This window comes from Amblyomma americanum, chromosome 1, assembly GCF_052857255.1.
Source record: "Amblyomma americanum isolate KBUSLIRL-KWMA chromosome 1, ASM5285725v1, whole genome shotgun sequence".
In the NCBI taxonomy this organism is placed as follows: Eukaryota; Metazoa; Arthropoda; class Arachnida; order Ixodida; family Ixodidae; genus Amblyomma; species Amblyomma americanum.
This window is the reverse complement of record NC_135497.1, coordinates 203,103,608-203,128,435: the sequence shown is the minus strand read 5'-3', so window position 1 is coordinate 203,128,435 and position 24,828 is coordinate 203,103,608. Positions and strand designations below refer to the sequence as shown.

Genomic DNA, 24,828 nt, shown 5'->3' with positions numbered 1-24,828 from the left:
CATTCTTACTCGCAGACACGAATCATCATGGAAGGTAAGATTCTCTGCTCTCAGTTCTTCAGCAGGCTGCGGCGAGTTTCTTCCGGTGGGGATATCGAGGTGTCCTCTGTGGGCTTAAGCCGCGAAGCGGAGTTGCCACTGCGGCGCGTAAACATGCCGATACTAGCGTTACGTGCCTTCCCATGGCGGGCACCGAGGCCACCACTGTGCTGGACTTCGCGACATCGGGTGCACAGTCTGCGGAAATAACCCCTGAAGGTCCCGCTTTCTGTTATTTTAGTCCTATTTCTTTTCTATTGTGGACTAGCGATCTCCTTCTCACTCTGCTTCTTCAGTTGAAGCGTTTCAGGATGGCGCTAAATAACATTTGAACGAACATGTAAGACGCTCGTCCCGGCATCTGCTGAAAATGGATGTAAGAATTTGAATATGCTGGGAGAGCATGTCTGTTCGTTTGTTTTATGGGGTTTAACGTTCCAAAGCGACTCAGGCTATGAGGGACGCCGTAGTGAATGGCTCCGGAAATTTCGACCACCTGGGGTTCTTTAACGTGCACTGATATCGCACAGTACACGCGCCTCTAGAATTTCGCCTCCATCGAAATTCGACCGCCGCAGCCGGAATCGAACCCGCGTCTCTCGGGCCAGCAGCCGAGCACCATAACCACTTAGCCACCGCGGCGGCCGACAGCATGTTTCCGTCGTGTTTGCCACGATTCATACAGTCCGCCTATGCGACAATGCTCGCAAAAGGCGGCGAAGACTGCGGAAAAGATTATTACAGAAGCTGGTGTAATTTACTGAAGGCTTTCAACCAACTGAATTTTGGTTGGACCCTATTGGAAGTTGTGAAAATCTTCCCCCGGACGGTCACGGGCAGAGTATTGCTCTGCGGCAACTGGCAAACAGCACCCAGTAAAACTGTCCGCTTCATCATCATCATCATCATCATCATCATCATCATCGCCACCACCACCAAGTTGGGATGTGCCAAGCTGGCTAAATAACAATGCGCTCACTGCGACGCGCGGCTGCATGCGAGCCTGAGAGGGCGCGTGATTGCAGCTACAATCAGCATTATAGCAACATTTTGTTTGGAGGTTTTCTGCGATTGGATCGGACGCTGGGAGTTTTCGACTCTACTGCGCAAATACTTGTGAAGGTGCCATTTAGGAACGTTTAGGTTTTTTATATCAATGTTTTGCAGGTATACTGAGCATCTCTGTTGAAGACGCCATGTCACGTAAGCGTAACACATGCCTTATGGTCTCTCTTATAAAGCTGTCATAGCGCGTTGCATAAGAATACACTATATCCTATAAGTAGTGGTTGCAGTTTTCGGTTTAAAAAAAAATGCGAGAGGAATACGCCGAATTCATTTTTTTTTTAATTCGGTTCTAACCGATAAAGCTCAATTTCTTTGAAAAGCACGCCACAGCTTGCTGGCTATTTGCTATGAATTACATGTGTCACAAGAGAGAATTAAATAAATGCAGAAGCCAAGAGTGCAGTGAGACGACCGGATCGTTGGATTTGGGTTGGGTTCAGAATGGGAGGCTCCACCACCTCGCCATACTTCGTCGACCAGTGTAGCTCATTGTGCTCACAGGCTGTCACCACCTTATCAGAGCCTTTAGCTGGCTAAGGAGTTACCGGACGGCATGTAAGAATACTGACGTGTGTAACCGTAACAAATCACCTTTATCTCAAAGCCATGCACAAGCGTCCCGAAAAAGTGTCATGTTCTGGCTCCCGCAACGGTTCAGCAGTACTTCCATTACTGCCGTCACATGCGGACTACGTCATCAAAGGCCCTTCGGCTCCTTCTGGATTTGTGCAGCAGTCATTTTTTGTTTTCCTTTTAAAACCGGAACTTTGTTCTTGTGTAACTTTTGCTGCTTTCTTAGTTCATTTAGGGAGTAAAAGAGGGAGCCCTGTAACGCAAGCAACAAATCCACTTGCGTTTGTCGTAACCGGATAAATTCAATCTGGTATAAAGGCGACTAGACAAAAAGGCTGGATTCTGTTTGCCTAAGCGAGGCAAGTGCATGTACTGTTTCTCGCGTGTTGTGCCGCTTGTTTCTGTTTCAAATGTTTAACTGGGTTTTTCCGCAACTCAGTTTTTACACATAAGCTACTATTTGCGTTTGTGTCTTATGGCCCGATCACTTAACTTCCCCACTTTCATTTTTTTTTACGGCGATAGTATATCATGTTGCAGCCACTGCTCCAAACACGATCTTTAATACGTTAATTACTAGTACATAGACTGGTCTTGCTGAAAGACAAGCAAAGGCTAACTACATGTGAATTTTGAACGCAAAGTGCATGGTGGAACAAATGTCACCGAAAAAGAACAGTAATTTTTGTATCACAATTAATATTCGCCGAAAAAAAAACAACCGAAAATTGCGTTCTGAAATAACTATAAAAAAATCCGCCGAATTTTTTCATCAACTGAAAACTGAAAAGTCCAACCCAAAGCTATAAGAGACCCAAAATTGCTGTCCTAGACTGGCGCTAAATGCTTAGGATAAACTCATCTATTTTATTCCAAGCTTCTATTAAAGTAAAAGCTGTACTGGCTAACTAAATCCTTGAGGTGAGGCCAACTGACCGCAAAAACGTAAGTCACACCAGACTTTGCAATAACCTACCCCCCCCACCCCTACGCCTGCAACAAAACGCGCCAAACGGTTTGTCCCGTGTAAGACCACGGCGCTCTTCGCGAAATTTCAGTGTTCCATGACTGCTGTTTGAGACAATCTCGAAGTCAACGGCCGTCTCATCAAGCCCGTTGAAAGCCTTCAATTTGGAAAAGGGCCGCAATTTGGCTGCCATTTGAAGTACGTGTGGGAGCGTGTCTATCTCGGATTTGACATGTGTCGTCGGAAAACGGCACTATCTCAAGAGATGATGAAGCGTTCGACAGCTGTCGCAAAGGACCATTAGTGTAAGCACTCGTTCACTCCCCGTGTCTTTACCAAAGATATTTCCTATCTTTGTAATAAGTTACAGAAAACCCATGTTAGTGAACTTTTCCCTCTATATTTAGCTAAATTTGCGCAGGCGTGGCATCCCTTCATTCTTTTCTGCTTTATTCTCCTGTTCTTTTTGGTGTTACCTTGTATATTGCGGTTCACGTTATGAAGGCCTTCCTGTGTGTCTAATGTCCTCTTTACTGTACTTTTTGCCATCGTGAAGAGGTGGTAACTTGTAAGTAATTCAGGCGTTTCTGTGCCTCCAGAAGCCCGTCTGCAGTGCTTGTTGCACTTGATCTTCTTGTTCACGTGACCAGGCGAATCGCATGTGCTGAATCTGGCGTGACGCATAACGATGGTTTGGCATGTAAGACTACAGCGCATCAGATCTGACAGCGGCTAACGCACCGACCGACTAAAAGTAAAGAAACAGTAGTAACAACGGTTAGCCGACCCGTTTCTACAACTGGGCCGGGAACTTGCGGCGTATGGTGAACTGACCACTTTGCAGCATAACTGAAGAGACGTGTTTGTTCCGCAACCTCTAGACATCTGCGATGACTGCCTCCGACTATGCAACATCAGCAGCTGTCTGAAAACCGCGCAGCTAATTAAGGGCCAATTATTAAATTTAGTTCCCATAACAAACTTCTTCACTACTCTTAGTACCCGTAGTTGCAATAACTATCATCAGTCAGTTGCGCATTACTCCTGTAATTAACGCTAAAGTGACTAGATAACCTTGGTTAAAATAGAATATTCTTGATGTTGCCACAAGTTTCGAATTGTAAACATGGATATGAGTGCTGGATTTCATATTGCACGCCGTATTCACGAATTTCAGCCTACATCCAGACACGTTTAGCAGCACCACCCAAGCGTCTAGAAAAATGATCCTACAGTGCTCAGTAGCAAAGCAGAGCGGTAACACGTGCAGGCTGCATACGGCAGGCACTTCGCAAGTATGCGCGTATCCTCGGCCGCTTCGCCGTCTCGCTTTGTCATAGGCCGCTCTAGAGCCGTTTGTTCGACGCTCGCGCGGTCCTGTTCAAGAATTGGATGGGTGCGCATTGATGGATAAAGTAAACTTGTTCAGTTAACAACTGTGCTTCAGTCGCATGTTATGAGAGTACGCTAGTTTTTAAGTGGTTCACAGAAGTGGCGTGTTGAACATCGTGAATGTAATACAGTCGAACATGGATATAGCGAACTCGAAGGGGATCGCGATCGCGAAATATGTTGATGTAACAGTAATTCGATATATAAAACATGGTAATATATAAGCTTATTTGTGGCCTATAGAAGAGAGAATATATTTGCACCCACGCCAGTGACGCGCTTCTTTCAGAGACGTACCGCCCGCCGGCGTGCCGGTGGTGCACCGCTCGCTATAGGTGTTGCTAGGTCTAGACTGCTTCGCATCGAAGCTGCTGCGGACGGTGCTTTGGAACTAGCAACTGCATGTAACAGATTTCTAATCCTGTTACCAGTATACTATAAATAGAATTAACCCTCATTAAAATAAGGTGCGATGGAGTTTGACTTTGTTTCAGAATTTAGACAACGTACAACTGCCTCTGTGAACAGGCTTAAAGGTGACACTACGCCCTAGTGCCGGAACTTGGTCTCTGCATGCGCCTGACGAGCAGTGCCAATGGGCTGAGGAGAAGGAACACTGGATAGGTTTCTGAACGCCTTCGGCAGCGAAGCACGCCACGAAAAGGCGTGCTTATTCGTTCGTTAGTTTGGCTTCTCCGCACGGCAGCGATGTGACGTGGAAAATGCATACAAGAGACCGAAGGCCACCCTCAAGATCGCAAGACGTTCACCTCGTCACGCGGTTTGAGAGATCTGCCAGAATACAGCTGCCCAAGGCCGCGCAGCCGACCCATCTCTGCGCGCGGAAAGTGATCGAAGAGGGTCGTTAGGAGAAGCTCCGCTTGTAGGGACGCGGAGCGCAGTTCGATACATGAGCGACCGGCGAAATTGCAATTCGATATACTGCGCCATTTCCCAATACTTTTACACAGGATTTTCAAGGGGATAAGCTGTGTGTTCAATATTGCCAATAATTTGAAATGTCTTGGTTCGACGTATCCGGGCTCGACTGTATTAAATTTATACTTTCTTCCCGTGTTGATTAAAATACAGTGCATAAAAGTCAAAAACAAGGAATTCTTCAGAACCGAGATCTCCCTCGATTTTGGCTGGTTTGTGCTGTCCAGACTCAGGCACAGAACTTTCAGAATAATCGATAAGGAATAAGAGAGCTCATATACTTACCGAAAATAATAATTCAGTTGGGCAAATTAGGCGTTACTAACGACAACCCTCTGCGCTCCTTTTCTTTTTTGTATAGCTGACCACAACGAACCGGAGTAAGTATACCTCCCTCCTGCACACTCAGGACTGCTGCACATTAGCTTCTCGCGCGGTTTTAAAAGCAATGCTTTTGTCACGTGCTATTACAAGTTGTGTAAAGGGCCCGTCCACAACCAATGTGCCAGCGAGCCATAAATACAGTTGCGAACTCGCGTGTGTACACCGGCGGCAGCAACTTTAACAGCACAGAGGTTCAAGGCCAAAAATTTTCACATGCCCACCGCGCAGTGACCCGGCCATGCAGTGCCATAGCATTAGAGGCTCAGAGCTCAGAAACTCGCGCCAATTTGTCTGTGCCTGATTGAAGAAATCTGTGATTGGCTGAAGTCCGGCACAGGACAGTGAACAGCGAAGAGAAAAACGGCGATCAGGTGATGGAATGCTCGTGTCGGTGTTCTTGAACAGCCTGATCGAGTTCTCCTGGTATAGTTTCTCTGAATATTATGCAAACGACAGCGCTAAAAAAGTACGCTACTTTTCTGCCAGGAGCGTGGGGACACCCGAAGGGCAAGTCGTGTACGGTCTCTTTCGACCGCAATCACAGCGGTGCGCAAGCGTGCGGCTTTCATGAGACCTCAAAAAGGCGCGGCGACTACAGACATAATACCTGCTGGGTGTGGGCTACCACGTTCTAGAGAGCTGTGAAATAGTTCCAATTATGGACCATTGTTTTTCTCGCACTCGTCTCTGCTAATATACTGCCGCGCCTTATACAGAGTCTCAGTGATAGTGTAGACATTGAGGAGGTACGTCGAACCCATAGAACTCTACAACTTCTGTCGTGCTGTCCTTCTCTCAAGCGTATATATCTCTGAGCACAACCATTTTGCTTCTCACGTGTCAAAATGCAGAAACGGCAGTAGCTAATCGCACATTTCACCTCGTGCGCAATATGTTCTTTTTAGCCCTTTTTTACCGATAAGTGCGTGATTTCGGTCAGCGTCGTGTGGAGTAGTAAACGGACAATAAAAATAAATTTTGCACCAATTGATACCGATTGCAACCCGCCATCGCGAAGAAGGTGTGTAACTTTATTATGATCACAGAGATGTACTGCTCAGACAAAACGAGCTTTTTTGTCCCCGCTGAGCTTAAAAATTTGTCCGCTTTGCATTGCGGCTATGGAGACAAAAAGTACATCTAGGAATTGTATGACTCTATTTTTCAATCTAGTATACATCACGAGCTTCTTTTGTTTCAGTGAAGCTTCATCTCCGGTCTGCGCCAGAACCCTAACACAGCACTCTTAGCCCATTTTTTTTTATTTTAAAACATCGTTTTCAGATAGGCGCAAGAGCAGAATCAAGCTACATGTTCCGATCCATGGTCATTCGAGAACAGCGAGAAATGCATCTTATTAAGAAACGGCTTCACATTGCTACGGTCGTGCTGCCCGACGCGTGTACATGTCTTCGAAATATCGCCCAATGCATTTGCTTCCGCAGCGCTAGGTTTTAAATTAACGCTGTTGTACTAAACTGAAGCCAGTAAATTGCACCGTAGATTGATTCGCTTTGCTTTATTTTTGCCTCCTTCAAAAAAAAAGAAAAAAGAAACGCAATAATTCACGAAATCCTGCGCGCCGCAGGCAGCTTCTTTGTTATTTTTGTTTGTTTCTTTTTCTGGCCTTTTACACTCGTGTGTTTTACGCCCGTCCCACCCTATCCTTTCCAGCCCCAAGTACAAGAGAAACGTGTTCTTCAGTGCTGTCCTCTCGCTACTCCTCCTTGCATCCATCGTCGCCACGGTTCATTTTTTGCCCATCTACGGTACGCATCGTAACGGGTGTTTTCTGGGTGTTGTGCCCGCCTGCACCACGGCAATAAAACAGTGCATGGGGATCTGTACGCGTTGAGTACAGGACCGTGGAATTCTCTGTTCGCGGCAGTAACTACTGTATTATTTAAGAAAGAACTTGCACTCATTGTCTATGCTTTCGCAATTCTTGCCACATAAAGCTGTAGAAACATAACAGTGTGATTGCAAGACATACTTATTTTCGAGCGAGAGCTGTGCTCCTCGGTGTACAACTTCCGATTTCAAAGTGGTTGAGACAATGACCTTTAATGCCTCACAAGGTGGAGCCGAATTTAACTGCGTGGTGATATGGCCCAAGCAATGGTAGTAGGACCACGTTATAATAAAGCTATGACCATCGGGTACCTGACCTTGACCTCTGAGCTTGACTCTTGACCTTGATATTTGATCTCAGGAAGTGGAGACCACGCTTAACAGAGCTCTCGGTCGTATAACTACGTTCAAGCCACGTTGAATCCCAGACATTTTTTCTCATGCGCTGCTTTTGCTCAGTGTCCTTGGGTGTCTGGTAATCAGGGAAAGTGGCGTGCTAGCTGCCTTCAGCTTGAATTCCGTAACCTATATCCGTCAAGAGCGAGAGTGCGACCCAAAAAATGGCCGTGGCTTGAAATTTGCCTTTGAGGAACAAGGCAATGCACAGGTGCTCATGTTTCTTTTTCAGAGCCGGACGGTTCCAGCTGTGCGCCCAACTTTCCGTTTTCTGTAATATTTCTTAAACTTCAGATTGCTGAGGACGCTGACCATCATGAAAGCTTGTTAAATCTTTTCTCACCTCGTTCTAATGTTTTCTTTGAGAAGCTCTAGCGCTAGTTCCTCGTTTCATTCACAAGCAGGGGCTCTCGCTTCGTTGACATTGGCTTATCAATCACAAAACCGCCCCACCACGGGAGTTCACGCGAAAAATTGTGCAATCTCGCAGGGTTTTGCCTAATTGTTTTGGTCTTGTTGTAGGACAGTTGATCTGAAGAAGCCTCAGGCAATATTTCTAACTCTTGTCAATTCAAGATTCAAAACGCAAAAATACTGACGAGCCACCCACTACTTCGCGGTGCCTTTTGCTCGCGCAATAGACTGCGCAGTGCTGCCATCTTGTGTATTACTCCTGTAGATATTTTACGCGGCAACCACAGCGCGACCATTCGAATGTGTTCATTCGTTTACCAACGTCGTACGAAAGGTTTACCACGGGCTTATTTAAATGCCAACCCACGTGCTGAACATTAATTATCCTCTCATTTATTTCAGCAGAGAGTGGAGAACCGCTAGTGTGTAAGTGCACCATCGCAAGAGATCAGTATAATGCATGGCAGCAAATTGGACAGTTCGAAGATTTAACACTGAACACTATGAGCAGTTGTGCATAATTACGAAATGCCGTGCGATGCCTTGAATCACGCATCAGAGCGGTCAATTACGGTCAATTACACAAGGGAGCCTATGGTCATGTCCGAGAAAGCTCGGTCAAGATGGTGTGTTTTATATGGAGTGTGATATCAGAATCTGTAGCGCAAGTATAGGCTCAAAGGGAACTGCATTGTGTTTGTCTTTCGTCAGTAATGCCTTACTGGCTGAGAACGTAGCCTCTGGAATTCATACCGGTCGAAAGCGACGAGAGCAAGTGTCCTGCTTACAAACGCCTCCAAAGGACGCAAGTCAACACCCTATTCCCACAACAGTGCGGGAGCTTCTTTCTTCAATACTCGCTTGCAATAAGCAGCTGTGTTCAATGGCGACTCAGCCATTAGATATAAGCATTTAGTTTACTGCGTTAACAGTATAGTCTTCTTTAGACGTAAAATCCCTGGTCTCTGTGTCTGTGTGAATGGGGGATGGATGGATGGAAGATAAGAGCGTCCCCTTTGAAACGGGATGGTGGCAGTTGCCACTCAAGCCCGGCTTTTTTTTTTCTTTATATTTCTTGAAGCAATCTTTCAAACTTAACGGTATTACCTATAACTTCACCATTTTTATTTAAATACAATTTTTAATCCCGAACTTATGACCACACGTCACCGGCCTGCTTTCGAGCCACCAATCCTGCAATAGCTTTCTGCTAACATCTACCGCAGATTCACATGATGTATGTTATCTCTAAACCGTGGGGCCTGCCACATTCTAGCATAGAACCTTCAACTGTTTCTAGAGATTTAGCACACACTCCGCTTCCCAGCGCCCCTCAGCGGATCAGAACGGAGCAGTGCACCTTCTGGGCCCAGATGGCGACTTCTCCGGAGCACTGTCCGGTACGTGCACTTAGGGGCACCCATCGGTAAAAATGCACCCCTGACCTCTGCCCTTTGCCCAACAGAAACTCAGGCAGCCCGGAAAAGGAAAAAGCGACCGTGAATAAAATTCAAAGGCGGATTAGGAAGGCGATCAATGTAAAAGCGAAATGTACAACCAATACTGCTAACGCAGATGCGCCGCATCACGCCGTATGATTGCCTGTGCATTTCTTTATAAGCTTGTGCTCTCCTCTGCGCGCTCACAGCGCAGGAAGCTACCGCGGACCACATCATAGGTAAGGAAATACTTTATTCTATACATCTCCACAAACTACAGGAATGCCTGCGTACAAACAGGATGCTTTATTGTGACACTGAAATTGCTGGCAGCACTTTTCGATCACAAAATTAACTGAGTAAGGCGATTATGCATGCTTATCAATCCCATCCATTTTCTTTGGACGAAAATGTAGATCACAACTGAAACGCGTAGCTAAACAATGGTGGGCTCGAGAGTCGGAAGTGCAAAATAATTTTTCCAAGGCAAGAACTAAACAACCAGTAACTGATGAGTATTTGTAGCCAGTACAAAACATATGCTTTTCTGTTGCAGCTTTAAAAGACGTACTGTGCTTGAATTTTTATCCAAAACTTATGCAGTGTTCATCATGTAGAAGAATAAAAACATTGTAAAAGAAAGATGGAAATGGGAATACTGTAGTACACGCACAGTTTAAGAGCGAGCTTTTTTTTTCCTTCCTTTCAGCGTTTGCTTCTAGTAAGCATCGAACGGAACCTCCGGGTAAGCACATCATCTCCATCTGCCCTTTTTTGTTTACCGAAAAAAACAAAAACAAAAAGCAACACATACGCGCTCCAGGGAAGTGCCATAGCAAAAACTAGCATGGCTGGATAAGACGGAACCCTGTAGCATAACCTTTTATTATTATTTCTTTTATCGATGGCCCACCGGTCATTGATGCATTATCCCCAAATCGCAGGCACTTCTTCAAGACACTATCATTATGATGATATAAATCATACCCACTGTATGTGTGGCCCTGCACTGCTGGTTATACAGCACAGACTGACGAGCAGCGCACTATAAATGGTCACGTTTTAGGCAGGATTCATACGAATCATACGCCATGAGCAATAGTGATCCTGGGACCACTGCGCATACTCAATCTGCACATGTCTTTCTCTACACTTCTATAGCAATACGTGTAATTAGTCCTGTTATGAGCACATGCACTTTGCTCCACCAAAACACTAGTGCTGTGGAAGCTGCATCGACTCACGTCTGTTCAGGGCCGAATTGACACAGCTATAACAGATAGAAACTGCCACTGTCTGATCCATGCGCCGGCGCTGGTTCACCAGTGTGATTCAGTAACCTGTCCAAACAAGGAGAAGCATCTTTGCTAACTCGTCCACTCATAAGCTCAGCTCAACATGCATTAACACTGCACGTATTTCGTGCGATTGGGCCTTGTTTTTCGCAAGTTATGATAAACAGGGAAATGAGCGTGCTTCTAGAATTTTTTCGGGGATATATGTACGTGTTTCCATACAGTCTGAAGCAACTGCAGCCCTGCCTAAAAGTATTCTACATGTCTGGCGCGCTCGAAATGGCATCGAAATAGGGCGAGAGCGTTAAGAGAGAGTAGCCGATTATATCACAAAATTCTGTACGTAACTAAGTCCTCGATGCGTGCGATCTCAGAATAAAGCCAAGATGAGACCGCAGCGACGTATTCGCTTTTCATCTGCAGCGCTTTGCAACGATCGAATTTTACCAAGTTTGCGTGCGCTTACAGTAGATTTTATTCATTGCTGTTCTCAGTCGTGTACACGCTTCCCCCACCTGTGAAGTCAAAAGCCCTTGTACCAAGTAAGTGAAAACAGCATGCTTTTAAGCTAACAACTCGACCAAATTGTACTGGTTAAAATACTGAAAATTTGGATAAATAAACCAACTCAGAGAGATGTCTTCACTTCTCGTCTGCGAAACGTGGTTTCATCGCTGATGTACATCATGGTTATCTTGTAAGGAAGTCAAACCATGGATTTGATCACAGTTAAACGCGCCTTCAAACCTGTATACCATACGAATACAACGTCACGCGTAATCTCAGCAAAACAACTGCGGCATACTCCTTCAACGAGTATGACGAGAGCAAACTACATACGACATTTTTAAAAAGCAATGGGAACAGAAAAGCAGCAGTTTCCAAGACCTGACTTTTGTTGTGCGTTGGCCACAGCATATGACGACTGGCAAGTAAGGCGGGCGGAGCCAACCGGGGGGGGGGGGGGGGGGGGGGGGAGCTTAATCCCCGCGTAGTCGAAGGCTAAATACACAAGTTACATAGTGTCGGCCTGACCGCTCATTTACAAACTACGCCTAGTGCACGCACCAACCACCGCTGTGCTCCACGCAAACACCAAAAGTCGCATGGGCCTATATTGACTCTAAAGAGTCGAGCACTGGTGCCTGTGCGTCGCTTCTATGAGGTTTCAGACATGCACCACCCGACAGAAATCGCCACTTGGAAATTCGCCACCAGCTTACACAGCTAAAATTACTGTTAGTAAACAGAAGTTCCTAACAAAGTAATTTTATTATCTTGAGTTCGAATTTCAAGTTAACCACACGAGGTATTTCTCGCCCCTCATTAATGACCCAGTCGGGGGCCATGGCCTAGAAGACAGCAATGGCGATCTGTTCGCCGATGATGCGGACGAGGGAGTACCTTCGCACACGCTGGGGAAGTCGAACAGCACACCCCCCCTGCCGCTGCCCCTGCTGGATGAGAAGGACATGCTACTCGAGCTCGAGGAGCGTGTCGAGCACTCGGTGCACGTCACGTCCACCGGGGACCCGCGCCGTGCCGTCGGGAAGAAACAGGCCGCTCTTGAGCACAAGCCGCACGACCAGCGGGCTCCCATCAACCGCAGCCTCGAACTCCGAACTCCTGCGACGGTTTTCAAGAAATCCACGAAGCCCAGCACGAAGAGTGGTGAGCGCTTTCTGCATGCCACCCGCTTTGCATCCCGTCAGCTTCGTATTCGCGTTTTGCCCCGCAGTGTGAAACCAAATGCGTAAGGTCATTGTGGTCGTTTCGGCAGGCATCGTTGAGATCGCTGCGAGGAGACAGAGTGCATGAAGGCACTCTAGCACAGAGCACTTCAACTTGTTGTCCGCTTGCTGTATGCGGCACCCGCCTCCAACTGCACATGCTGATTCTACTTGAGATGAACAGCACAACTTCGTATTAAGGCGATAGCCTTTAATGGCTCATACTCGCGTCCGTACGTTACATTTTAGGTCACGTGACCTACGCCACGTGATCTTAAGATTACGTCACATCACAAGCTCACGTGATCTCTCTGCCACGCTCACGCCAGCTACTCTTCTCTGTCGTGAAATGAATTCAAGCGCGGCAAATGCAAATCAGCGCAATGAGTGAGAAACGGATTTCGCCTTCCCTCAGTTAAGAGATATCTAAGTGCCTCCAACGAAATTTTCATCCTTCCCGTCTATCGGCGGACGTGTATTGCAACTGCCACGAAATCCCACCCTTAAGTTCTTCACTCGAAAAAAAGTTTCTTGCCCGTGTGTTTTCTACATTTATCCCGCAGTTGCGTTTTCAAATCGCGCTCAATTCTACCAGCTTGTTTTATATGAAGGTGTGTTAAATGACCATTATTCAGTTGTGTTCATCGCCAAAATACACAATATATACTCATTCCTGTCGTCACAAAACGTGCCGTGACTGCAACCACCTGCCTGCCTCGCTTGCTGATAAAACTAGCCCTGATCAATTCCGCACACCGATGAGGAATTGTGCCTCAGCTGTGGTTAATTGCTGTTTTTCTTTCTTTTACTCTTTGTCTACGGTGAGTTAAATGTTAGTTTTCTGCCTCGTTCTATTTTGTATTTCTTGCGTTTGTATGTTGCAGTTGCGTGTTTAGTATATTGTTTTCACCACGTTTTTTTTTTTCTGTCTTGCCCATCCCCTCTATGCAGAGGTGTATTGAAAGCGTGATAAATAGAAAAGTAAGTAATGCAAAGCTAATAAGGGTACCCCACCAGAGCAAAGTAGTGATAGAAATACCGAGAGTGACATTCTATCGCAGCAGTTACCGCAACAGGTTGCGATAGTCGTGCTAATGAACTCGAGCAAATGAGGTCGCGTTTTACAAAAGACCGACGGCGTTAGTTTTTGTGGAAGTTGCTGCGACCGACAGGAGACGTGTTAAATTCTCACCTTTGTTGTGTTGCATCAAGGTTTCACGGCCCGAATCCTGGTATGCTTCATCTCTGGCAACACTCCAACAAGCATGGACGCCCTGCCGCCGTCAGGAATTTGCCAGTACGTCATCTACGCGTTCGCCGGTTATGCCAAAGGTCGACTTCGCTTCGTTTACCCGAAAAGTGAGTTGTTACCAGGCTACGATGCAAATTTTCAAATCCTTTTCCTCCCAGTACCTGCCTTCTCTGTTTTCCGTATTCTGCGTAGTGTTGCGAGAGGCCCGTAAGCTGTTCATTCATTTGATTGACAAGACATTTGTGCCATAAGCGAAAGTCATCGTCCGAAATTAATTTCCAAGGTCCCATGAATTGCTTTGCATCACCAGCTATAACGCTGCTTCGATAAGGTTTGAATGAAGTAAATAACCACAGCTAATTTTAGGTTTGCAGTAAAGAGGACGGTGAAACAGCGCGAAGGCTTAAAATAAATGAAAATAGGAGGGTGCTTTTTTTTTGCTTTGAGCTCAAACGTTATATGAATAGAGATAATAGTTTAATTTCAGCCTGGAGGTAGAGGCTTTAAGCAGAATTCCGACAAGTATTGTCGGAACGCCTTCTGCAGCTGCTAAATATTGGTAACGCTGCGTCTTTCATATACATCAATAAATATTTTCCGCGTGAAAAGGCGCTCACATGTATAACCTACTGGACACATTGTTTATAACAGGTACATTTTTCCTGGGGGGGGGGGGGGACTTGAATTGGACGTAAATAGACGATGTCCGCCCGTGCAGCATTCGAGAAGTTTCTCGAGCACGCTCGAGGTTCCCTGTCTGTCGGCGGCGAGGGCAGCTGCGCCTGGGGCGTCACGCTGGACGCAGCCGAGGCCATGTCCGGGCAAACCGGCGTCTGGGGCGAGAACCGGCACCAGTTCGCGCTGCACGTGCACGAGCTGCTCGCCGCCCACGGCATCTCCAGCTTCGGCCTCGCTGACGTCCACACCACGGCGGCCGACTTCATCGACACCGCAAACGACTACCTAGACTTCTACACGGTGCGGCGCCGCTAATGCGACGAGATGCACGAAGATACAGCGGCGCTGATCTGACGCTTTCTGGGCAAACTATGCCGCTGTCTTGACTCCCGACGTAAATTGTGTCAATGGGGGCATGCTCTCATTAGACCCATGCGGCTCATTACTGTAAACATGCGGAGTGGTCCTGGATAAAGCACGTATTTTTACTTCTTCCACCAGTTCCCGCGAATGACGTCGAATTTTCTCGTCTTTCCAAGTAATTAGCTACAGAGACAGTTGTTTTACTCCTAAAATGGCAATGGTACGGTACAGGACGACACTGTACATCACAATGCAGCCACTGTTGGCAAAAATGTTAGGAAAAAAAAACACTTCTCAAACCGACAAGAACCGATCAATTCTCTTAATTTCTTGCCAAGACCAGGCTGACAACACCACTGTGGACCAGAAGCTTAGAACGTTAAAAATTAATGAGAGCTCTTGCGTTACTCGAAGTCACAGAGCGATTCTAATAAATCTCTTCACGGGCTGCCACAAGCAACATCAGATGACAGCGGAGGCAGGTGTCCAGAAACGCAAGGATCAGTAACGTGAGCGGCCGCTCTCCTTCTTGAGCCAGAGTGCTTGAGCCAGAGTGGGCTCCTCGTAGAAAGAATTTTTTTTTTTAGTAAGCAGCCAGACAGTTAGGTTAGAAACGTCCACTCGATCACAGATGCCGCCAAGGCAGTCCTGCAGGAAGGGGGCTCCTCTTCACCTCTTTTCCGTGTTTTCGTACCACTTTTCGAGAGAGAGGCTGAGGTGGCTCCTCTGTTGCACCTCCCCCCTTATACAGCGCCAGCTGTTAGCGCCTGTTCCTGGGTTTGCGCCGGTGTAGTAGTAGTAGTCGGCATAAGCGGTGAGCGGTTGTCATGGGAAACACTAGAAGGTTGGTTACCGTCGAAAGAGAAGCAGGGTTACCGTGGAAGGAGGGGAGTATGGCGAGAGCAAAGGAATGGAGCAAGGTCCATCTGCTGCGGCGGCTGTTGGGAAACGCGCCGCCTGAGGAGAGAGTCAATGGCGGCGGCGCTGCGCCGCGGACTGAAGAGGAGCGCTTCGAAGATTGAGTCTGTGTGGGAACTAAAAAAAGCGCTCTATAACGTACTATACAGATATGATGTCACTCTCATATTTTCTACCTCAGTATATTGTGAAATATAAATACCTCATCAGCTGTTGCTGAACCACGCGTTACAAAGTGGTAACCGTACGTGCTGCGAGTTTTTTTGGTACGCACCAACGTGCGCGATTTTGGTACTCACTGTCTTAGACATGACGCTTTTTTCTATACTATCGCGGCATCTACTGACCCTTATGCACTGTCTAGATGTTTTCGCATTCTTCGTAAATGCTTTAAAATTGAAAACCTGACCGCCGACGTCCTTACACAACTTTCGTGCAGAACTTCCACGGACTGCTTCACAAGCTTCGCGTTCCATCAGGGCTGAAGCCAACTTTGTTTTTTGGCATGCGTGTACTTGGTATGTTCTATTCCAACCGGGACGCCTTTCGGGACAGAGTCAAGAACGTTCTGCAGTAAGTGTCAGAACGTTGCCAAATGTGATAACGGGAAGCGTCGCACATTGTTGTACGCGTTACTGAAACAGCCATATATTGCCGCTTCTTTTAAACGCAGTCCTGCGCGTTCACAGCTGAGCTGTAGCCGTTGCTGCAATGCATAGTTCTTGTAGTTTAGAAGAACTTCTTGTTGGGCAAGTTGGTACATTGCTTTTGAAGAAACCATGTTGCGCATAAAAAGACAACCACAGGAAAGGCAAAAGGAACAGAAAGAGCGCTCTTTCTGTTCCTTTTGCCTTTCCTGTGGTTGTCTTTTTATGCGCAACATGGTTTCTTCAAAAGCATAGTTCTTGATCTGCAAACTTCTGCCCCAGTAGTAAGCACCCGAACGTACGCGCCGAGTGCGACCATATGCGTAAGCCCGTACACAGGGCGTACCGCAATGTCGGCGCTGACGTATGTTGTTCTAAAAAAAAAGTCAGCCAAAAGCAATCGACACTCTCCACAACCTCTGAGATCACATAACGCTCTCGCGTTGACGAGTTTGGTCCTTCAGTCATGCTGACACAGGCAGTGCTGATAGTTGCAAGATATTTGAATGAACCCTCTGTAGGCAATGCCTCACTTCTGCGCCTCTGGGTTCGCTGCAGGTTTGTTGACATCTTCATCTACCAAACTCACGTGTCCAGGATCACAAAGACGTGTGTCAGCGTGTTTCCTTCCAACAGATACTACCCCGGAATGGACGACCAAGACTCATTTGTGAGTTACTTTATTTTATTACTGCTGCAGCTAGACTCGCTTCAGTGCAAGATGAACGCAGCCGGTGTATCAACTCGTGTATCAGTTACTGAAAACACAGAGGCAGCAGTCAGGAGCGGATCTATGTGGGAGGCGGGGAGGGCGACCGTATCTAACTTCCCCCTTCCCCTCCAAGTGAGAAATCTGACATAGGCAAGCCATGCTGAACCCAGTATTTCACGAAAAATATCGAAGGAACACCGTTCAATTGAGAGCGCCCCCTCCCACCCACCTCCCCAACCATCCCCTCGAAAAGTGACCCACAAGACCGCCTTGGCACAAGACTATTTATTCTGAAGTACATCCTCCTCTTCAGAACCAGTATAAGAGCGTACTCGAACATTGCTTTACATTAAGACGCGTCTCTAGAAAAAAAAGCAAGAAAACAAAAACAAAACAAATGCTGGTTGACTTTGCCCTCCATTAACCTTATGGTCCTTTAGATGCCTACTGGCTTAGTTGCATTAACACTGATGATTAGGGCAATTGGATACCACTGACAGTAAGACTCAGCGCAGTGAACGACATCATCAGGATTGCGAAGCTTAGGGCAAGGGCTTTCTTACATCTGTACTTATTAGAGCAGTGTTAATGAAATGACATGCTGCTTAAAATTGATTGGAAAAGCCGCTATAATGGAGCAGGGGCATGCAAGGTATCGATTTCGCGAACTAAAATTCGGAGATCAAAGTTGCCCAACATGGACATAGAAAGTTATTCATATTTGTGTTGACTTGTGACTCATGTCACATGCTCAGGTTTTTTCAACTATATTCTCATCTTTTGCCTTGTTAACAGGACGACGCTCTACGGACGCTCACGCCTCCGATTGTGTACAAAGATGATTTCCATTTGGTTCTGTCATTAAGCTTGAGCCTTCTACGGTTCACCATGAAAGGACCTGATATCGAAGAGATACGAAGACCCTGCAAGAACATGATATCTTTGCCTTTTAAGGAGGTATTTATTTCTTGCTTACTGCGTCTAACACTTACACGCACAAGAGACGAGGATGGTGTACCAGCCAATTTCGGTTTTTGCGTGCTTTCATTTCTCGATCGACGAGAACATAACTGCAACCTTACACTACCAGTCTTTTTTTATATCGTGCATATATAAAGCGTCAACTTTCCTTTGTAATATGTCGACATCCGTAGCGTCGAATATTATTGCATCGCATTTTTACTGTAGGCGAGACAAAAGCGAGTATCGCCTTAAGTGGTATAACTCGACAGTTTTCGCGCACAACAAAACCTGCAACACCGAACGATCATGTATACTTGTCTTTCCACGAGTCACTGTCTTCGTTGCTGTGGTGAAAAGCGTGCACGGCACGTTTTCATTGTTTTGAGCTGTTTCACAGCTGTGCAGCTGTGGTAGTCATTCCCTACTACTAATGAGTTCATCATCTGAGTGCGTGCACACATCCGTGAACATACTGGAGGAAACTTGACATGCAGTGTTCGCTAAGTCGGCTACTTAAAACGCGCAGTACTGCAACACCACCGGGTTCGGCGAGGATGCAGAAGACGAGCTTCAGATCGGCGTGTATCGCTTCAACGAGCGGAAAGCTGTGGTGGACACCTTTGAGACGGCAGATGTGATCGAGTTCAAGGTAAGTGTTCACCTCGATTTAATAGCCATATAGAGACAATTTACGGGGCTGCGACAGGAAGGGGGGGAGGGGGCTTAATGCTATTTTTTCATTAACCTTTCGGTGTATAAACAGAGTAAAGCCCGGTCACGCATTGCTGTGTACAATGCGCGCATAGTTACAAAAACTAATGTGCGGTATGAGTTTCTCGCTTTAGTTATGCCTTTGAATGGAGGTCACGTCGTCAAAAGCAAATTTGTCTAGATATTTCAGCCCAGTCGAGGGCTGCAGCAACTCTGAGCGTCATTGCGGTTATTCAACGTGGTCCAACAACCACCGCAAATGAAATCCGCAAACCATTGCTCATATGAGCCGAAAAATCGTTCTAGTGGTTCTATATTGCTGATTTCTAGGGGTGTGCGAATACTCAAAAATTCTGAATATCGAATCGAATGTCCTTTTATTCGACTCGTCAGATGAATCAAATAGTACCTACATGTGCAAAATTATACAAATTAATCGAATAGGCTCTGATGTTTTCTAATACTTTTCGAATATTTAACTGGAAGTTCGAATAAAGCCTGCCGTGCTTATCTTTCACGACTGTTTCCAAAAACTGGGACCACACCGACGCCGCGTGCGGTGCTGTCCCGATCTGTGCACGCGAAATGACGCGAGAAGGAGGGTTCAGCGCCACGACGCGATCCATTCGCGTGGCGGCGTTCTTAATGCGCATACATGGCCTCCGAGATTGGACAAAGCGGCAGGACCCAGGCAGATACTGCGGACTCTACCTTGATGCCCAATCTCAGAGGCCATGGCTATAAGTAGCTCTCAGCCTTCTCATGTAGTCAGACGCGGCGCTAGTTCATTCTCTTTCGTCATTAACGACAAAAGGTAATTTTTGTTATGTGTATAATTTGATGATAGAGTTGTATATTCTGACTGTGATGCGACCCCATTGTGGGGATGAATGTTGCGTCTTTTAAGAGCTATAGTTATAAATCTATAAATCATAGCGCCGTACCGCAGCGCCGCCGCTAGCGCTTCGCTGTTTCGCACCGCTGCTTGTGTTGTATGAATATTAGCACAAGCAAGAATATTCGTAAATTTTTGTTCTTCCAGTGTTGTTGGCAGTGAATTTCAGCGGGCGTGTTTCACGGCGTCCAATGCAAAGATACCGTCGGCCGAAGGTGCAAATACGCACGGTGTCACGTTGCAGGGTGCGCACTGAGTCGACCTGCTGTCGACTCTCTGGCAAACTTGTCATATGTAAATGCATCTATGCTGAAACTCGTTAAGGACGGTGCCAGTAAAAATGCACAAGCCTTAGTGCGACGGAAATGTGTGTGCTGGTTAAGACGACGTCCGTGAGTGTCGGTGCACAGGTTGCTCGGTTCTCTACATTGCCCCACCTCTGTGCGTCTTGCTTTGCAGATGAACGACGTGATGCGAGAGTACCAGCTCAACGGCCTGGATGTCGGCTTCGCCGCCTTCTACTTGGAGCATGAGGACTATCGCGGCGAATGCGGCAACAGCTTTGCCAGGCTCCGTATGATGTCCAAGTGTCTGCGGAACTTCGTCTAAGCCACAGCAGTGACATCAGGATGTGGCGAAGCTATAAAAACTAACGGCTGCGTCTGGAGGCTGCTCTCGTGTCTTTATAGAATCAGATATGCGCGCGTCCCCGAGGTCAAAAATATCGCGAAGGACGTAGGGGGTGCGAGCCAGCGGTGAGAATTCAGGAGACGTATTGGGTCACAAAACACTGCTTCTATACCACTATGCAGGGTGTGTCACCTGAGGTTCTATCCCATTTTTAAAAATGGGCTTTTTGAGTTAGACTAGTGCCCTTTTCGGCATAGCATTGTTAGCGGAGTAGTACATCAGAATACAATTAAGACGTGCTAGCTAGAAGGCTGGTTAACCAATATTGATTAGAAATTACTGTTCGGCTCCTTAATTATTGAGAGGCGTGTAACCCACCGTAAGTAATATCCATATCAGTTTTTAGAGTTTCGAAAACGCGGCTACCGTCGGCGCTGTGGCCCAACAAATTTTGGCTATTTCGACGAGTTACGCGCACTGGAGAGGTTGCTTTGCCTGGATGCTTCTCGCAAGCGCATGTATTTTGGCGCGATGTAGCCAAAATTTGTTGGTTCACAGCGCCGATAGTAACCGGGTTATCGAAATTCTAAAAACTGATACGGATATTACTTACGGTAGGCTATACACCTCTAAATAATTAAGGACCCTAACAGTAATAGTCAAAAAGTGAACTATTCAGTATTAGTTACCCAGCCTGCGAGTTAGCACGTTTTGAACTGTATGCTGATGTACTACACCACTGACAATGCTATGCGGAAAAAAGCGTTCTAACTCAGAAAGCAAATTAAAAAAACATAGTGTAAAGTCTTAGGGTGAAACACACTGTACACAGCCTTCAAGATTTGCCTCGAAGGCATCTAGTGGAGCTTCTGTAGAACGCCTGGAACTCCACATGTCTGGAGAATGACAATAAGTCCAGCCACGTACGATATATTTTTGATGCTGGCGACGCAAAACGAGCCACATGCGGTTTCAGATGCAAACTCGGTGGGCAGTATATTTTTGACAAAGGCTGTGCGTGCTCTCCGACAGTAAAATCGTTTTACTGGACCCGCCGCGGTGTCTAAGTAGTTACGGCGCTCGGCTGCTGACCCGAAAGACGCGGGTTGGATCCCGGCCGCAGGGGCGGAATTTCTATGAAGGCGAAATTCCAGAGGCCCTTTGCTGTGCGATGTCAGTGCACGTAAAAAACCCCAGGTGGTCGAAATTTCTGGAGCCCTTCACTGCGGCGTCCCTCATAGCCTGAGTCGCTTTGGGACGTTAAACCCCAAAAAAGGCAAAAAGTCGTTTTACTGGAGAAATTTAAATATTGTACAGATGTGAATAGTGATACGCAAACATTTTGCATTCTCCTCGGGCGATTGATTGGGCTGCCTCTCTTCCACTAATAAAAAAACTGGAGGGGACAATTTAAGGATTAATCTCTGCCTTAAAGACGTCAAATCGAGAGCCTACCGCAGGTCTTAAAATGCGCCTTGCTCCACCAAAGTATCTTGACGTATTACAGGCGTCTCTTCCTTCCAATAAAAATGGTTGGATCTTTACCGCAGCCTTGCATATACGGAGCGAAACTTGAATACTAAGAACTGCCTACGTGCCCCGAGGAGTACGAGGTTGAGGCGTGCGAAGGAAACACAACGTGCCGCCAGCTTAAGGCTTTCCCGGATGAGCGGTGCTGAGTGAGCAGCCGTCTCGTTTCCCCTAAACTTGATATGCAAATTACTCAAGCAGTGAACAGCAACCGGCTGCCTTATCCACGGTGCAGAAACTTCATCGAGCTGCGTTGCCCAGCTCAAATGCAAGTCAGCCGCCTACCCCAGCGCCTTCTGCCTCAAGATTGTTAAGGATTTGGGTTATCCAACATACGCTTTTTCCAGCAAATTTATTGTGTGCATGCGGCCGCATCAAGTTAACACTTTTTCCTCCGCGTATTTTAAACCATATACATTTACTTTTAACGCTTGAAGCATATGATTAATTACGTCAGTGTTCTCCACAGTAGTAACATGGTCAAATTTTGTTTAGGTTACGCGCACAGATTCTGCGTTCTTCCTTTGGAGATACTTCTGTCATGGCAATCAGCGACGCAGGTAAGGTAAACTTGATTCTGTCAGCTAGTGGAACGCTTGAGAAAAAAATTGCTTAAAATATCTACTACCGGCCAGGGACTACTATATCCTGTGTTTTTGTAGCTTGGCATATTCATTGAGTTGCACCAGCTTTTTTACATACAGAATATGAAATAGGCAACCCACGTGTATTTTTAAACCGAACCTATTTGGCCAGTATGACATGGTGGGCTAGCTGGTTGGGCAGCTAATGGGACGAATTTGCCCTCAAGAATGAAAAAAAAAGACTCGCCACTTGTTTTCGGCGGCGGCGATAGATAACATGCGTCTGTTAGCCGTTTAGACCGTTCGCTTGAGCACTTAAGGCAGCGAGCTGATAAAACAAGCCCTGGACGAATAATTGTCTTATTTTCGCAAGTTGTCATTCGTTTCGTCATCAAAAATGTCAGCTGTCACTCTTCGAACCGACATGAGAACAAAGCTATGAAGCCGGATTTTGAACCAGAGCCTACCCGTTTTCAGTTTCCTAAGTCAACAGACTCAAAGCGAAAATGTTAAATTGGTCAATGGACGACTTTTTCTCGTCTCCATGTGGCCCGTTTATAGTCGTGCTGTTGTGGTCTTGATCTAATTGAATCCCACAGTGGGCGCGACTAAAGCGCTGCTGCTTGAGTGTTTTCTATATGCATGACATACCTGCAGCGCTGTTGCTTTCGCGCCCGTTAACTTGACATACCTACCATCTCGGACTCACCGATGCGATGAGCGCCGCCAGCCCGGAGATAAGAACCAAGGCATACGTTGTGCAAAGAGCAAGAACGTAGCACGCCTTCCAGGTTACAGGCCACTCAATGGCTTTCTCCCGGCCCGCGGTTGCCCCGACGACACGAGTACGTCCGATAAGACGATAAGCGTATTGTCATACGCGCGAGGCCTGGCAAGGGCGCATCGCAGAGCGGCACGGTGCCCCACAGGCTCGTCGCGGCAGCAGGGGCAGAATGCTGTGTACTCGGGCCATACCTGGAGATCTCGGACCTGGCTTCTTATCGGAACTTTTAAGAAAACCATCCGACGACTGAGTACCGTTCGGTGGACATGAAATCGATATTTGCTGTCGGAGTCGCGGCCTTTGCCGCGCTGTGTCTGCCTCGGTGGACTGCAGTTGGCGCCGCTAAGCCCCAGCCACCGCATCTGGAAGGGAACGGATACACGGACATCGTTGTGCGCCTGCCACACGGCCTCGCACCGAGGGATCCCGGAGAACTCTTCGGTCAGCTGGAGGTAAGTGTCTCCATCCTGCCTGATGGCACAGGAATTTCGTGTGATTCATGTCATCGTGGCACTCCGGCTCCGCGTATGCTTCTGCTGAGGCTCAGTTTTCAGCGGTTTCAACGAATCTGTCACCCTTTCTCTCGTAGTGATTCGCGCCATAAGCAAAACTTTCGGCAAGTTGTATAAAAATGCACTGCCTGGACAAGGTCAGCATTGGCCTTCACGTATAGAAATCCTCCTGATAAGGAGGACTGCATTGCCTGCTTGTACAGGGAAATTCAATTAGGCTTTTTACTGGCGCGCTATTTGGCGCTATTGTTGGTGGGAAAATAGATTGGTAATTCTTTCGCTACCTTCAGTTATTAAAGCAATGAAAGTAGAGCACATGCTGAAGCTACCTCATGCCCAACAATTCTGGCCAAAAGCATTTCTGAACGGGAAATAATTTATGAACGCATTTTTTTGTACATTCCAAGATTTCACTATAATTATCAATATATCCGCAGATCTACGGTCAGCAGGCTTCCATTTCTTTCTATTAACGTTTTTGCTACCGTCAAAAGCGCTCCCTATTTGTTCCCTATGGTAGTCTTAACTGCTCGATGTGAGCGATGGAAAAACTTCAAAAGAGAAATTTTGCTACCCATCAGAAGTATGAACCATTATCTTTAGTATTTCCATAACAATACCTGACAACTTTCCAATCTTCAAAATTTTTGTCCAAGAATGTTGAACATGGGTAGGTCAGTATGCGGAGTTTAAAACGCCACAGTCAAGCCACGATTAAGGCTTATTTCAATTAGACGAGATAAATGCAGAAAGTAAAAATACGGAGGTCAACCTGATAAGCATCCTCATTGATTACCCTGCATGGGTGGAAATATATTAACTCCCGTGCCGGGGTAATCAACCAGGATGCTTATCAGGTTGACCTCCGTGTCTTTACTTTCTGCATTTCACTGCCCATTCACTGCTTCATTAACTTAGAATTTCGAGCTTGAGCGGCAAGTATCGGCAGTGTCGTACGCTTCTTCCTTCAGCATTTTAAGCCATACCTCTCTCTGTTCTCTCTGCCCCTTTTGCTTATAAGCCATACCTCTCTTTGTTCTCTCTGCCCCTTTTGCTTATAAGCCATACCTCTCTCTGTTCTCTGCCCCTTTTGCTTATAAGCAAAAGGGGCAGAGAGAACAGAGAGGTATGGCTTAAAATGCTGAAGGAAGAAGCGTACGAC

At 46.6% G+C, this 24,828-nt stretch overlaps 2 protein-coding genes across 4 annotated transcripts in view; both read left to right on the top strand.

Moving 5' to 3' along the window:
- LOC144094664 (uncharacterized) lies at window positions 1-20,279 on the top strand. Of its 3 annotated transcripts, none has more exons than XM_077628595.1 (16): window positions 1-34; window positions 1,207-1,242; window positions 5,340-5,358; window positions 7,037-7,131; window positions 8,429-8,449; window positions 9,672-9,701; window positions 10,172-10,207; window positions 11,252-11,299; window positions 12,096-12,428; window positions 13,700-13,846; window positions 14,458-14,717; window positions 16,138-16,271; window positions 16,904-17,015; window positions 17,853-18,014; window positions 18,547-18,669; window positions 20,086-20,279. In XM_077628595.1, the coding sequence occupies exons 1-16, from the start codon at window positions 28-30 to the stop codon at window positions 20,233-20,235; spliced, it is 1,713 nt and encodes a 570-aa protein (XP_077484721.1). In that variant the 5' UTR covers window positions 1-27; the 3' UTR covers window positions 20,236-20,279. The 3 variants fall into 3 exon arrangements, with proteins under 3 accessions (XP_077484721.1, XP_077484716.1, XP_077484729.1); XM_077628590.1 differs by having other exon boundaries at window positions 8,426-8,449; XM_077628603.1 differs by lacking the exons at window positions 1-34; window positions 1,207-1,242 and adding an exon at window positions 3,210-3,215 and having other exon boundaries at window positions 8,426-8,449.
- Window positions 20,280-21,060: 781 nt separating this feature from the next.
- The window catches only part of LOC144114509 (calcium-activated chloride channel regulator 4A-like), a 44,986-nt gene continuing 41,218 nt past the window's right edge, over window positions 21,061-24,828 (top strand). Inside the window, exon 1 of the mRNA XM_077648302.1 lies at window positions 21,061-23,606. Coding sequence (XP_077504428.1) covers window positions 23,421-23,606 — 186 coding nt within the window. The 5' untranslated portion in view covers window positions 21,061-23,420. The remainder of the gene's footprint in view (window positions 23,607-24,828) is intronic.

What these genes read in the sequence shown, in the direction of transcription:
- LOC144094664 (XM_077628590.1), top strand. An exon ending in TCATTTTTTGCCCATCTACG is followed by an intron (nt 7,132 to 8,425) that starts GTACGCATCGTA and finishes CATTTATTTCAG; the next exon opens with CAGAGAGTGGAGAACCGCTA. An exon ending in GTCAAAAGCCCTTGTACCAA is followed by an intron (nt 11,300 to 12,095) that starts GTAAGTGAAAAC and finishes TTAATGACCCAG; the next exon opens with TCGGGGGCCATGGCCTAGAA.